Raw genomic sequence first — 16,759 nt, 5'->3', positions numbered from 1 at the left:
ACTTGCAAATAATTCAAATTTACACAATTCAAATTCAAATCATTTTGTCATATTATTAGCTCCATAATATGATAGACATAGAAGCAAAAGGCTAATTATGTTAATTACCGATGTTGTAAAGAGCGATACCATTGTGCAACCTTTACCTCAGTAAGGTAACGTTAGCCGAGTGAATCTCTGAGCTGGCGTCTGACGTGAGTGGAGGCGACGGGGCTAATTAGCATATTCATGGGTCCGCGACTCCGCGTATACTAAATGAAGCAAGGGTGTAGAGTTGCATTCAAGCTATTTAAAGCAGCACTAGGTTACTTTTCAACCTTCATAATATATTTCCAAGTCTCTTGTGATGGTACATCGACTTACAATAGGTTGAATGACACGTCTACCATAGCCTGACGGGGTCTGTAGCGTTTTTAATCGTACTTTTAAACTTCGGGTTTTGGGTAGTAACCGGCGAACAAAGAGAACTACAAAATTCGACTGCTTTACGGCATATACGTCACTTCCACCACCACCCCCACTTCCTTAAAATCGGACGTGCGAGCCAAATGTTATAGTCATGGCCGAGGCAGCACAGAAAAACAAGAAAGCAAAGGTTTTATCGGAGCAAAGCAAAAAGAGAAAGTGATCGCGTTAAAGGCAGAACGAGGATCAACATTGGGCCAGCATTTTCTCGCTGGCGTGAGCTGAAGGAGGAGGAGGGGTGCCCGACCGATGCGGACTTGGCAAAAAAAAAAATAATAATCAAATGAAAGCCTGTGTCTAAACGGCATGCACAAGTTTGGTAGGGGCTACATTCTTGCAAGTAAATATATAAGATGTACAAAATCATATTTTAGGATACCTAACATGTCTGTGATATTTGTTTATTTGTCTTGCCTCAAGCTATAATGCAAATTGATTTGTAAAATTTGCAGATTCATTTATGGTAGCTTGATATTATAATATTGACGATATATGGTTATTATCAACCACTCAAACATTGCATTGAAGTATCATATAGATTCAGTAAAACGGTAAAACGGTAACCAATAGGCTACTATAATGACGCTGGCTTGTAAACGTGATCATCGCGATCATTTGTCGTTAGAAAAAATAAAACCCATGAAATTATATTCATATGACATGCTGAAATATATGCCACTGTACCTGGGATGAAGACATTTCACACGCGACGCAAGCAGAACACCTGCATGTGACCTCCTACAGTGTTCAGGGCTATCATGGTTGTCAACAATTGCACGTGCATGTAGGATGACAGAGTTTACGACAGTAGTAGAGGTCGAGAGGACAATACTGTTTCCCAACTGTAGGGGGACCCCACCCCGAGAGCAAAAGTTCCCTGGTGTTACTTTAAAGGGACACTGTGTAGGAATTTCTCCCATCTAGCGGTAAAATTGTATTTTGCATTCAAACGAATTGTGCTCTCCAGCGCCTAGCTTTTTCAAATGTGTGTTGTATCTACGGTAGCCGTTATGTACCAAAAAGCTATGACAGGATGTCTTCTAATAGCACTTCGTCGAGTGTTCCTTCGGGTGAACAGGTTTGTTATTTCAAACAAACTGCAACTTGACACAACGAACAAACGAATGTTACAGTATGAATTACTGACTGTCAACCTTGCTGGGGCAGTGACAAGCGCCTCTCACTGCTCTGCTCCTCCGTTTCTGCTGCGTTCAGTTACGTGACGCTGGCTCTGAACGAAAACGCGTTGGCCTAGTACTTTTTGTCCCTCTCTGCTATTATAGTTTTTCAAGATGGCGGAACTACATGGAAGCCTCCGTGGACCTACCCTATGTATATAAAGATAATAAATTCTTCATTTACGAGGATAAGTCAGATAATTGGCAGAGGTATTTGTACACCATTGAGGACATATTTATGAATACAAATTGATTTTAGATAATAAAATACCTAAAAAAGTACACATAGTCCCTTTAAGGCATGAATATATATATTTTTTTCACAGGACAAAAACTTTAAATACTGTGTCATTTTAGTGATCAAATATTAGTTTTAAGGGATACAATTATTGACTACAGGGGGACTTTAAATTAAAAGACCCAGAAGTCTGAGAGAGGATTAGGACTGAAACATTTTTCATTTCATTTAACCTTTTTTTAACCAGGTAAGCACATTGAGAACACTTTCTCATTTACAATGGCAACCTGGCCAAGATAAAAAGCGTTGAGGTACAAAAAACATGAGTTACACATGTAATTTACAAGACAAACTACACAGTAAACATAGAAAATTAATATGTAATATGCAGATCCGCAGATCAGACATTTACAATTTTGTACAACTAATGCAAAAAAGTGAATCGGGTTAGCATGACTCAAATTGGTTTCAAGTCGGCATCAGAGCACCCCCACACTGAATCTAGTTCAAATTCATGGTTGTACACGAGTAGCCTATCTGTTGTAGCTACTGATCAACTGGCTGCCAATGGAGAACACCATTCAAGACCCCTGACCACTAGAGTTTGTAATTTTTTGTTATATGTTAAAGAAACGTGCAGCAAATACAAACACCTTCTTCCCATAATTAAATCGTATGCTCAAGCTGTAATTATTTTTTTTTCCATAATGAAATCTTCATAACATAAACATATCTGAATGACCTTTATAACCCTACATGTCTCCTCACTTGAGTTCTTCAAAGAACCTATAAACTTAACTTCCTCGTCACTTTTGTAGATCTGCATCTGTGCCAAACCATCAGTTGTCCTCTGCTGGACTTTGCCCTGCGCTAAAGTTAGTGCGACCTCCGAGCGAGACCCCTTACAAAAAGGTAGAGGATGGAAATAGATCTTGTTTCTTTTCAACAAGATGAAGCACGAGCAGTTACTTCCTGCACGTTTTTACTGGTGGATGTTTATTGCTGTGTGGCTCGGTTGTTGATGTGTTTTACTGTCCATAACGATGGGATTTAGGGAGTTTGGAAAGTGCATGTTTGTAAGATTTCGTGAGTGCCCGATGCCTGTGAAAGTACTCTGTGGTAAGACGTCCAGATGAGACATGAAAAGTAAGACAGGAGGAGAAGGGAAAGAGAGAGAAAGCAGGGGTCTTCAGAGACACGCCGTGCGCACAGGACATCTGGCATGTTCGGCCTCAAAGAACAAGACGATCTGACAGGAAAAACAGCAGGATGGTCGTTAACATTACAATCTTTTAAGGTAAAAAAAGTACATTTTAATTGGGTTTCCTCTGAGAGATTAACTCGACTAATACTTTGACATTACAATACTGTTAGTGTTTAAAGAGATTACAAGTCTATCTATCTATCTATCTATCTATCTATCTATCTATCTATCTATCTATCTATCTATCTATCTATCTATCTATCTATCTATCTATCTATCTATCTATCTATCTATCTATCTATCTATCTATCTATCTATCTATCTATCTATCTATCTATCTATCTGTCTGTCCATCCGTCCATCCATCCCCATCCATCCATCCATCCATCCATCCAAAACAGGTCTTTTCACACTGTTTAAAGGAATAATTCACTCAAAAATGAATATTCTGTCATAATTTGCTCACCCTCAATTTGTCCCAAACCTGTATGAATTTCTTTCTTCTTCTGAACAGAGAAGAAGATATTTTGAAGAATGTGGGTAACCAAACAGTTGACGGGCCCCATTGACTTCCATAGTATGGGGGAAAAATACTATGGAAGTCAATGGGGAATTTTTCCTTTTCCTGTCATTCCAATTAAACTTCCTATGTGTTTGGCCAATTCAGTTGACTACTTTCCTTAACTCAAAGGTGGCCAATTCTTCAATTCTGAATGTTGCACAACCCTGGAGCATTTACATTAGAAAAGAGCCACTCAGTTCAATTTTCAACTTTTCAAATCTGTGTTTTAATGAAAATGCACATCCACTCATTTGACACACTACTTCATCGAGTGAACTCTCACTATAGACACAAACCTTGTGGGTAAAAGTCCCCCATCAGGCCCATTGGCAACCTGTTGTAGGCTCAGCCTGGCCTGGAGAGAAGAGGAGAGAGAGAATGAACTTGTGTGAGAGAAAAGGAAAGAGATGACGAGAAAGAAAGTGACAAAAATATCCCGGAAAGTTGCTCTATAATTGGTGCAGTCTGTCAGAGCCCTATTTTATGTGCGTGAACAGGGCAGGGCAGCCATCTCGTCCCCACTGAAACCCAACACTTAGAGGAACAGTTCCTCGTCCCTCCCACCTCAGCAGAGGAGAGCAGACTCCACAACACTGTGCTCCTCACTGCAGGATTACTGTGTGTGTGTGTGTGTGTTATCACACCTGTGTATGACCTTACCTGGAGCTTTATTTCTAGGAGGATGCTGCTTTGATACTTCAGGTGTCTGTGAGGTGTGTTTTTTGGAGGAGGTTGAAGAAGATCTTCTTGTTCCTACGGATTGACAGCACAGGTAAGAGTGAAGTTCATCGTTCATATCCCAAATATATCCCATCAGCAAACAGTGTTTCATTTGTGATATTTTGATCTAAGATGTTTAGTCATCATGTCTTAATAGCTCAGTCTGCTCTATAACTACTGCTTTCTTTATTCTTCCACTTTTGGGGGGGGGGGGGGGGGGGGGGGGGGGTGCTTTAGTAGAAGTAAAGGCTGTTTTTAACATTTCAGCAGAGGAAGAGTGAAGATTTCTGGTTTATTCATCTGCAGGTTGTTCCCAGGCTGGTCGTTTAGCAGAGTTTTGGAGTTTGGCCGCAGTCGGGCCCTAGAGTGTTAGTGGAGATAGACACACTTAAAGGTTTCAGAGACTCAAAATGAGAAATGTACTTGCAGACAATACAACAATTATGATAACTGATGGGTTTTTTTGACAATTCTAAACTGTCCAATAATGAAATAACAGAGGTAACTGGATCAAATCAGTCAATTGCATTGGTAACCAAAAGATTGTAGGTTATATAGAGTTGGTAAACCAAAAATGATATGTTATACTGTACATCCGTCTAATAATAAAAAGGTTGTAAGTTAGTCGATGAAAGAATGCAGGTCATGGCTAGTAACCAAAAGATTGTATTTATTGATCTGCTAAACCCAAAAATAGTATGTTTTACTGTGCGCCTAATAACTAAAAGACTGTAAATTGGTCGATGAAAGAATGCAGGTGTTGCATGGATGATAAACAAAAGGTTTTAGGGCTGGTGATCGAAAGGTTATAGGTCGTAGGGCTGGTAATGCAAAGGTTGTTGGTCATAGGACTGGTACTGTGAGTAAACAATTGTAGGTTGTCAAGCTAGTTAACAAAAGTTTGTAAGTCAAAAGGCTGGTAACCAAAAGATTGTAGATTGGTGGTCTGGTAAAAAAAAAAAAAGAAGAAGATTTCTGGTTGTAGGGCTGGTAAATGTAAGGTTGTAGCAGGGATTGAACGATTTTTTCAAAAAAAATAAAAAAAAATAAGTTGACATCTTTGTGAATAAAGTCGAGTCGACGTTGACTAGTCACTGATGACGTCATTAATGGACAAATAAGCCTGAACCTCGAGCTGAGACTTGAACGCGGGTTGCCTTGCGCACAGTTATGGCATACAGCGCTGCCCACAAGGCTATTGCATATTGCTCCAGTTCTCAGTTCTTTTGTCTTTGGGTCGTTATATTTCTCACAGATTTTTGCTCGTTCTAAATCAGATACAGAAAAAGTAGCACAGTAAAGATTACATATGAATGCATTACAGAGAGTGATTGCGTGTGAACCAATTATACCTGGCAGCGTCTCTCTACTAATAGTGAAGCTGTGGGTTTTAGTTACTAAGAAACATATGCTAGAACTTTTCAGTTTCTAAGCTAGTTTTTTGATAAATCACAGAACAGTGCTATGCGCTACTAAATGTTTCTCTATTTGCACGTGATGCGAGATACTCTGTATGTGTGTGCGTTACAATGCAGAATGGCGATTAACTTGCGTGAACAATAAGCTGTTTAACACGTGCATTCACCCGATTAATTTGTTCATCCAGATGGTATAATCAAATATATCTAGAGGAGGGCTCTCAGAGTATGCATTTATTTGTCATTTTAACTGTTGGAAACAAAGCGTAAAAGTGAACATAAAAGATTTCGTATCCTGTTGCGCCCTCTATAGGCCATGATTAGCGACTAGTCAATGTTTAAAAGCTTAAAGTGTCATGGCAGAGCATTCAAGTCGTCTAGTCTGTGCAACCCCTAGTTGGTGACCATGACCATTGTGCCCTTGGACATGGCACTGACCCACAGGTTCCATTTGGGACATTGACCATATGGGTCAACTGGGTGAACTGGGTGTTCCCTTCCACAACCATTTCATTTTAGTTATGAAAAGAATTTAGTTTTTTAACCAAGCACAGGCCCATTAGTTTCAAAATGCAACCGGTAATTTAGGCTAATAGCTTGACCAGTAGGCTGGAAAAACAAAGTGCCTTTTAAAACTTTGGACTGCTGAACTGGCTGTAAAAAAACAGTAGGCCTACATATTGGCATATATATATAATTTGATGTCTAAAATCTAAAAATAAATCATATTACATGTGTTACAGGTGGCTATTTGTTTTCACAGACACATGAAAATCCAGTATATATGTTGTTTACTGCAAATGTATACAGTTAATGTTACTAGTTAAATGAATCCGGGATACTTTCGCAGTCTCAAAGAAACATGAGAAGACCTGCTGGTCAAAGGGTTCAAAGAGCTCACCGTGCTGGGACATACTGTGGGCTTTTAAGACCAAAAGTAAAGAGCAAGCAAGACTTTCTGGGTCATATGATGATAGTGCAAACCTTCATGAAGGGAGGGAGAGCAATGAGCTATGGAAAGCAACAAAGAAAAGTCACTGAATTGTGTGAGAAGAGGCCTCTGACCATCAGTTCACGAGGAACATAATTGTTTTCCTTATGTTCTGACGGATCCAAAGAAATGGACAGTGTTCCAAAGATGCATCAACTTTTGTACTGGAAACTTTGAACTCACTAACTCAATTGATACCATTTTTACAAGTCATCAAAGTCCCATTTGCCATTGATGAAGTTAATTCTATTGTCCTTGGTGAAGGTTTTTCAGGAGAATAGCAATTTAATGCACCTGAAAGTAGGGGAACTTAGCTGAAATTGCCTGTGAGGAAAGATTGCCACATCATCAAGGCTCAGCAAACCATAATTCAATGCTTCCCAACGTTGTTGCCTCGCTCCTTGATGACAGTGTGCTCCCTGGGGCGAACTGTACTCCGCTAAATCAGAAGAACACCCTATTTACAGCGAAACATCAGTTCAGCTTAGCCAGAGGAGCGTGGTTAGTCACCAGTAATGTATATATAGTTTGGTGAACAGGGGAATGAATTACAGATGGACATAAATCTGTTACCCCACCTTGTTCACTCGGTTTCCTGATGGAGATCTATAATCTTTCATTATGTGTTATTTATAATATTATGCAGTCCCCCCAAATACCTCACCTCACATTCATGCTAGCACTTTTGCTAATGTATCTGTCTATAGACAACAAATATTATTTCTTCACTATGCACTTAACAAATCATATTTAGTATCACATTCAGGGAATACATTTTTTAAATTTCCACCAGTCATATATGGATGAATCTCAATCTCACAGAGAGAGGTTTTCTCTGCAGACATTTACTATTCATTTACCTATTATTTTCAGTGATTTTACAAGACTTTTTATGGTAACACTTTACGATAAGGTTTCAATTGTTAACATTAGTTAATGTATTAACAAACATAAACTAACAATGAGCAATGTTACTGTATTTATTCATCTTTGTTAATATTACTTAATACAAATACAGCTGTTCATTGTTTGTTCATGGCAGTTCAAAGTGCATTAACTAAAGTTAACAAATACAACTTTTTATTTTTATAATGTATTAGTAAATGTTGAAATTAACATTAACTAAGATTGATTAATGCTGTAGAAGTGCAGTTCATCCTTATTTCATGATAATTCAAGTTTAAAACCTTATTGTAAAGTGTTACCCATTTTACTTGTGTAATACGCAAATAATTGTAAGAAAAAAAAGTAATAATTGTATTTATATTGTACTTAAATTGGTAAAATAGTAGGGATGCACCGATATGAGCATTTTGGCTGATACCTATAACCGATAATTCTTTATATTTTGAAAGCCGATAACCGATATATCGGCCGATAAATCTAAATCCAAATTTATATATGATTTATGAGAGCCTGATTACAAAAGCAAAAGTTTCACCATTTAAAATCCATGTCTCAAGCACACAATTATAATATCCTCATGATTAATGTAGCCGATATATGACACATGTTGCACTGAACTATATTTTCCTTTTTTGAATTGATTTTCAATAATTTTTTAAGCAATTCATAATCATCATGTTGAACAGTGCGCATCTGAAGTGTCTCAGCTGAAGGAAATAATACATTATTTATCGGCTTTAATATATCGGCCAAATTGTCTTATCGGGACGATACCGATAACATTAAAAATGAACCGATATCAGCCGATACCGATATGGTGGCCGATATATCGTGCATCTCTATAAAATAGTCCTGTATTCACTTGTATACTGTGTTTATGAGCATGATGGTTCATTTTGTTATTGACTCAAACTAAAACGGTAACTTGGAAAGTAATCAGGATTAATGTGGGCTGCACCAGTAGTACATCAGTAAGAAATGTTATAGCACACGGCTAACATGAATCATACACTCCACTTCTGTTTGCAATCTATCAATATACCTCCACTCCGAGTCAGAATGACTGATCACCGAACATTTGTTCTCATTTCTCCACTGCAGCAGCAACTTGATGATCATCGCACCTTAGTGGGAATATCAGCAAACAACAGCGGAGAAGGAGATGGAGTTTCGATTCGGGCTCAGGATCTCTCTGGTCCTGACCATACTGGCCCTGACTCTGTACGGAAGGGGTGTTGAAGGACAAAGGGCAGGTGAGGTCACATACTAGCCTAAATATACTGTTTTCATGACCCCTAACCACATCTCTGTTTAACTTTAGCTTGGTGGCTCTAATTCTGACTCTCGGTGAGTCTGTTATGTGTGCAGACTGAGGTTTTGCACCTGAGAAACTAATAGCTTTGAGTTCTCTGTCAAATTCAGTCCATGTATTATCCAACCAGACCATGGTACACTGACAGAAACACAAACCTCATAAATCTGTGGCTAAACTCTATACACACTGTCTGTAAAATTGCATGTCTTTTGTCCCAGGTTGCAAGAATGTCCACTATGATCTGGTATTCATCTTGGACACCTCTTCCAGTGTGGGCAAGGAAAACTTTGAGAAGATCCGGCAGTGGGTGGCAAACCTGGTGGAATCTTTTGACGTAGGTGCGGAGAAGACACGTGTGGCCGTGGTTCGCTACAGTGACCGTCCCACCGCCGAATTCAACCTGGGCAGGTACAAAACTCTCGAGGAGGTCAAGCGTGCCGCTGGGAACATCCGCTACCTGGGTGGGAACACCAAAACTGGAGATGCCATCAGCTTCACCACCAACAACATCTTCACGGAGAGGACAGGGGCAAGACCCGCCGCCAAGGGTATTCAGAAAGTTGCGATCTTGCTGACGGACGGCAGGAGTCAGGATTTTGTTTTGGAGCCATCGGTTGCTGCAGCGGCTGCTGGAATCAGGTTGTTCGCTGTAGGGATTGGGGAAGCTCTTAAGGAGGAGCTGGAAGAGATCGCCGCCGAGCCCAAAAGTGCTCATGTGTTCCACGTGACGGACTTTGACGCCATTGACAAGATCAGGGGCAGGTTGAGGAGGAGACTCTGCGAGAGTGAGTATTGATGACTTTGACCTTAAACCACATATGTTATTAAAAATAAAGGTTCCAAAAAGAGTTGTTGTTTTTTTGCAGTGATGCCATGGAATAACCATTTTGGGTTTTTTAAAACATTTTAAAAATCTAAAGAACCTTTTTCCACTATAAAGAACCTATTGTCCAATTAAATGGTTCCAGGGATATTAAAGGTTCTTCACAGAAACATAGATGCCAGTACATTTCTTTACACAGTCAGATAGGTTAGGTGGGAGTTGACTTAACACAGAGTCAGCTTGACCATTGACCGACTAAAAACATCAGTCATTTAATATGCTTTTGTTGGCAACTTGGCACACATTCCCATTCACAAGAAGGTCTGTTCTGTGCCATACAAGACTTGTTGGACAGGAACTGGAAGCTCTTTGGCCAGGACATTTATGTGGTTTCTTGCCTCGGTGAGCTCCGAGTAAAGAGGTGTATTAAATACAGAAGACAGAAAAGCTCAGAGCTCAAGTGCTTTTCCAGATCACATCGGCTCTGCAGGCAAAGATAACCTAAGTACATGTGGGATAGTCTTTGGAGGCCATTACAAACAACAAGCTTGCATTAAAACTATGAATATAGATTCAAAAATACATAAACCCAAACCGTTGAGGTATGTGGCCTGGATTGACCATGCAAATGCAAATTATGTATATGCGTAGTACGTTTTTAGTGATGATGGATGCTTAGCCTTGACATTCCTCTCTAAAATTAGCGTGAACGGGAGAGCGACGACACCTGGAGCTCTTCAGTTTAAAGTGGAAATCTGAGTCCGGAGTAGCACTTCCGCTTTCCAGAACTCTTGTGTAGTCAAAGCAATATAAAAACATTACATATACAGTGGTGAAGCGGTCTTTTGTTGAAGGTACAATCGTTGGGATTTGAAGAGGTTGTAACACAAGCCTTCTCCAATGCCTGCTTTAAATCAGACAGCCAGGAAGATAGGGAACCATTGGACTTGGCAGGGAGATGGAGAGATTAAAAGAGAAAGAGATAAACTGATTTATTGTGAACCAAACCCTTGACCCTGCCTTGATTCCAACCAAAGGTCCTCCTCTGAGTGACTCTACGTGACTCAGAAGTGCAGAGATATCAACTCAAACATTTCACTGCCAGCTTTAGACTTTGATTGTCCTTTAAGAATTTAGAACTGAATATCAGGTCCAGTTCTGTGATTACCAAGATAATCTGGCACTAGCATTGGCATCTAAGAATACTGGTGGCTAGAAATCATGGCATCTCCAAGGTCCAAGTTATTTTTGCTCTGAAAATTACAGTCCTAATGTTTCAAGTGGAACTTGGCTTCACCGTACTGCGTTTTTACTTTTTAATCTTTGGCTTTTAATTTTTTTTATGTGAAAAGATAAAAAGCATTACCTCATCCAAGGGCACAATTAGCATTATTTTAATTTATGAAATGTGATTACCCATAATGCAGTTTTTTCTTCTTTGGAAAGAAAATCATTTAAGGAAAATGACATTTCCTTCTCTAAAAGTTGGTTGGAATCAGTTTTTCCCTTTCTTTCTTTCTTTCTTTCTTTCTTTCTTTCTTTCTTTCTTTCTTTCTTTCTTTCTTTCTTTCTTTCTTTCTTTCTTTCTTTCTTTCTTTCTTTCTTTCTTTCTTTCTTACTTTCTTACTTTCTTACTTTCTTTCTTTCTGGTTAGTAATAATAATTTAGAATGAATTGCCTAGGTAATGTTCACCATAAATTCAACAGATTTTGTTGTTGTTGTATTTTCATCAGCGTAAAAGGGAATATATGATATATTAGTAAAGTGTACATTTTTGTACTAAATTCATAAATAATTATTTTTTGACCAGGATGTGTTACAATAATGACAATGATATTTGTGCTTACAGGGGTAGTTCACCCAAAAACGAAAATTAGCCCATGTTTTACTCTCCCTCAAGTCATCCTAGGTATGATATGACATTTTTCTTTCAGACGAATACAATCGGAGTTATATTAAAAAATGTCATGGCTCTTCCAAGCTTTATAGTTGCAGTGAATGATCGTTTTGAAGTGCATAAAACATCTATCCATCATAAACGAACTCCACACTGCTCCGTGGGGTTATTAAAGACCTTCTGAAGCGAAGCAATGAGTTTTTGTAAGAAAAAAATCCATATTTAAAACTTTATAAAGTAAAATAACTAGCTTCCGGCTAAACGAACATTCGGATTCCACTTAGCGCAACTTATGCGAGTAATGCGACGCACTGCTGATATTTACGCTACGCCATGACACACTACGCTACTTCCGACGTCACAAGTTGCGCTTTAGGCGTAAGTAGACTGCGTATGGCTGTTTCGCCAGAAACTATAATTTTACTTTGTAAAATTTTCTTACACAAACTCATCGCTTCAGAAGGCCTTCATTAACCCCCCGGAGCCACGTGGAGATTGTTTATGATGGATGGATTCACTTTTATGGACTTCAAAACAGAAACGGCCATTCACTGCCATTATAAAGCTTGGAAGAGCCAGGAGATTTTTTAATATAACTCTGATTGTATTCGCCTGAAAGAAGAATGTCATACACCTTGGATGGCTTGAGGGTGAGTATGGGGTAATTTTCATTTTTGGGTGAACTATCCCTTTAAAGGTGCCTTGTGTAAAAAAATCAATTCAAAATCCACATATTCCATACCAGATGGGGGCAGTATACCAGAAAGTTGGCCTACTCTAGTCTGTTTTTTAGTTTCGGGTTGTTAATCTTCTAAAACCGTCAAATCGTCCGCTTTGTCCCTCCAAAGCCTATTTTGATCGGTTAGTGATGTAGAATAGAATGACTGCTGCGCTTTACAGGGCGCATAACGAGCAGAGAGAGAGAGAGAGCGCCCCGGCCGCGCGTGCGCGCACTCTCACATCTTTAAACAACACGAGCGCAGTCCTCCTGCTCTCTCTCTCCCTCGTGCATATTAATCAAATTAATTGACACGATCGTAAGACCGCAGTTCATTTGGAGATTTTTAGAGATTAGAGACTCAATGAACAACATCTCAACACTAAATTATAAAGGCCAGTCTCATATAGACGCGATAGGCTTTATGCCGAGCGTCACGTGACCAAGCCGGAAAACAGGTCACATCGCTTCCGATTCAGGGCTTTTGTATGTGCTTCATGAAATTTTTTGCGGTTTTACTCAAGATAACTTAAAAGGAGCACGCAAAAATGAGCACAACCAATGTCCCTCGCATGTGCAGATGGATATTTAAAAGTTTTTTAATTTTTCTTCTTCACACTAACGTTTATATATTTAAACAGCATAAAACACCAATAACAAAGTGAATTTAGTAGGTTAGCTGATTACCTTAAAAATCCATAGATATCGTAGTTAGTTCTTACGGCCGTTAACACTTTCTCTGACAAGCGGATGCAATGAGACCTGTTTTCCGGTTTGGTCACGTGACGCTCGGCATAAAGCCTATTGACATCAGGTTCAAGTACGCCCACAAGCCGTGCGAGTTATTCGTGTATTGGAGTTTGGCTGGTGGTTATGTATGTTGCCCGCATACCGCCTCCCATGGCCGAAACTGGTATTATGACACTGGCCGGGCCGGGGCGCGATATTTTTTTTCACAGGATGGTAGGGGAAGACTCATGAATATTCATTAGGGAACTCATCCCTGATTGGTCTTAACCCCAGTGACTGGTAGGTTTAGGGGCGGGGTTAGGGGTAGGTCATCAGACCCCCAGTGACAGGTAGGTTTAGGGGCGGGGTTAGGGGTATGTCATCAGACCAATCAGGGATGAGTTCCCTAATGAATATTCATGAGTCTTCCCCTACCATCCTGTGAAAAAAAATATCGCGGCCGGGGCTAGTAATTTAGCATGCTAATTCAGGTTTATATCTCGGCAGCACTATGACTTGTCATTTTTTTAATGACATCATTGCATTTATTTCTTCTCATTCTTTTGATACGTGTAGCTCATTTGTTGGATATTTTTACCTCAATTTTTACATATGGCACCTTTAACTGTCATTAAAATAGTCTTACAATGCAAACAACAACATTCTTTATGCAAAATATAATTTCCTTTTGATTAAATGGTGAATATTACTTCCAGCTTTATGATAATACAGGAAGTGCACTGGGACATTTTTAGCATGCTTGAAATAAACGAAAAGTGCAAAGCGTGTTTGACTAGTAGTTTCATCACTTAGTGTATCTGGGCTTTGGTTCAGGTCGGTTGTCCACCCATGACCACAGCATGCCAAATCTGTAATCAGTGGTGGGACGCTGCTAAACAGAACAGAAGTGCACTGTAATATGTTGGGTGTGCTAAAATATTTGATTGAGCCATTCCCTTGTGTTTCAGAGTATAGTTTGCACACTTGCTGGAGGATTTAGATGTGTTAGCCGGGAAGAATGCTGAACAGGAAGTGGAATATTTTGGGTTGGACTTCTCAGAACACGTTTAATAGAGTAGGACTGTCTCTGAATGAATATCGCATCTGAGGAAACTTGGATGTGAGATGTTTCAGTTGTTGATACTGGCGTTCTGAGTGGTTTTAAATGCGTGCAGTTGCAAGTGTGTTTTAGATGGTGGCTTAGTGGCTTTTTAGCTACCGTTTGAGAACTTCAAGTCTGAGCTAAAGTAAAGTTGGTAATGGTTTTACAAAGTCCTCTATCTATATGACTCAACACTTTCTGCATCTCTAGCCTGAAATGTCAGGGTGATTATTTGCTAGTTTCATTGATCAGCCGGTACCAGTTGGCCCTTTTGTAAGCATAAATAAATACATCAGCTTGGTAAATGATTTGTCATTTGAGACTAGTATTTTATGAATTGACTAATGTCAATACAGTGCAAATTGTCATGTGTATATGCATCCATTAGATACTTAACCAACAACATCTGGTAACATTTTGCAGGTGCATCATAATTTATTTTTAGTTATATTCATTTAACCAGCTGATTATCCTTAGCATATCTGATATGATTTTTTTTTTGGTGTAATCCAATCACAAATTGATTGCTCTAAGAAATAAGCAAGAAAATAAATGCAAAAGTCTTTGAAAAACAATGTAGAAATGCAGTACTCGGTCCATCATTTTAGTTTCATGGCCATCCACTAAATTACAGCCTTTAAGCCACAGCTGAAGGAAGTTGCCCTCGATAGAGCACAGTTAGAAATCACTCATACGTGCCATTTAAACAATGACGCACGACTAGCTTTTGATTGCTTTGTCATTTCGCCAGTCAAAGGAAATAGGTACGTCGAAAACAACTCTTTATGGACAACCACATTTTGTTAGTTACTTTTCATTTAGCAGCATCCCACATAGCAAGCAGTCTGGCCCGAATGTGTCTTCAATCTGGCACTGCTGGCCTCCTGTCGACAATGACATGTCTCCTGTCTGCCAGAGCTGGGCCATGTATGGCAATGATGGCACAGCATGATCACGGCAAAACACATGAGGGACGAATGTTGGTGGGAGGAGTGTGGCCCAGACCAGTCCATTGATAATCTGGTCCAAATCAGGCTTGTGACCATGGGCCATATAAATGCATTTTATCTGGCCCAGCTCTGTTCCACAAAACCCCTTTTCGCTCGGCTCACGTACAGCAAAGAATGATGGCCCTGTAGTGGCCCAGATCTGGATTTAAGACTAACCCCACAAATGGGCTATAACTGGTCCGAGTCTCAGCCAATTAATGACCCATAACTTGCCCTGCACTGGGCCTGAATAGGTTTTAGTATTGGTACAGATTATCCTTAAGATTTGGATTACAGCACTAGAATGTAATACTTTTATGATAATTTTATTGTGTTTGTGGTCTATTTTACACCACATGGTAATGGTAAAATTATCACAGAAATGTCAGTTATTTTCATTCTGTTATAACTTGTCAATTCAAAGATTAATTTTAAACAATACTTATCTTGAAAATTTTGAACTGAATCTCTGTGATAATTTCACCATTATCGTGAGGTATTTTAATTAATTGTGTTCACCATGAAGTACATCATTTTATTATATGTACTACCAATACTAAAACCTATTCAGGCCCAGTGCAGGGCCAGTTACGGGTCATTAATTGGCTGGGACTAGATAGGCCAGTAATAGTCTATTTGTGGTCCTAGTCTTTAATCCATATCATTCTTTGCGGTATGTGGGCCGAGGGAAAAGGGGTTCTGTGGAACAGAGCTTGGCCAGATAAAATTTGCTATGTGGGGTGGGGTGGGACTTTTTGTGTTTTAGGAAGGTTGTGGACACAGGAACATGACCTGTTTGCAGTAACACAGAAAGAGAAACCTCAAGTTACTATGCACATAAACGCCTTGAAAACGATACATCCGCTGTACTGCAATAACTTGGCTCACATAACGAATACAACTCAAATATAGAAAGCCAGGTGCTCTTTTCTCCAACCTTTATTTATCCCCGGGTGGGCGGCTGAGCTCTTTATTTATTCGTGGTCAGGAGGGTGATGTTTGGATCAGGGCAGGGACTCGCTCGGGGGTGTGGGGGTTTGGGAGAGTCACGCTGAGGACACTGTATCGGACAGAGATGTAATTGTGTCAAGTGACCCAGCCTCTGTAAAGTGGAACTCGTAGTGAAAGTGGGGCCTTTTAAACGCTACAAAGCACTTTTTATAGGAGCGATTAAAGAAAATTACAGGGTCTGATTGTACATGATTGTCAGGGACGCGATCAGCCGCTGTGGTTTGGGCGTCTGCCTGGTTCATGCCAAGAGTGTGTGCACGTATGAGAGAGAGAGAGAGAGAGAGAGAGAGAGAGAGAGAGAGAGAGAGAGAGAGAGAGAGAGAGAGAGAGAGAGAGAGAGAGAGAGAGAGAGAGAGAGAGAGAGAGAGAGAGAGAGAGAGAGAGAGAGAGAGAGAGGCATAAAAAGACATTGAAATCATTTGATCGATGGCATATTTAGGTATTATAGTATGATTTTGTGCATTATTCTACCAATTAACACCCAAAGAGCAT

At 39.6% G+C, this 16,759-nt stretch overlaps 1 protein-coding gene across 1 annotated transcript in view; it reads left to right on the top strand.

The window, feature by feature from the left end:
* Positions 1 to 8,782: 8,782 nt before the first annotated feature.
* The window catches only part of col22a1 (collagen, type XXII, alpha 1), a 52,694-nt gene continuing 44,717 nt past the window's right edge, over positions 8,783 to 16,759 (top strand). The window contains exons 1-2 of the mRNA XM_056242565.1: positions 8,783 to 8,935; positions 9,216 to 9,782. Coding sequence (XP_056098540.1) covers positions 8,845 to 8,935; positions 9,216 to 9,782 — 658 coding nt within the window. The 5' untranslated portion in view covers positions 8,783 to 8,844. The remainder of the gene's footprint in view (positions 8,936 to 9,215; positions 9,783 to 16,759) is intronic.

Source organism: Rhinichthys klamathensis, unplaced genomic scaffold, assembly GCF_029890125.1.
Source record: "Rhinichthys klamathensis goyatoka isolate OS25496 unplaced genomic scaffold, OSU_Roscu_1.1 h1tg000731l_1, whole genome shotgun sequence".
In the NCBI taxonomy this organism is placed as follows: domain Eukaryota; kingdom Metazoa; phylum Chordata; class Actinopteri; order Cypriniformes; family Leuciscidae; genus Rhinichthys; species Rhinichthys klamathensis.
The sequence above is the reverse complement of the archived record's forward strand: the minus strand, read 5'-3'. Positions and strand labels throughout refer to the sequence as shown.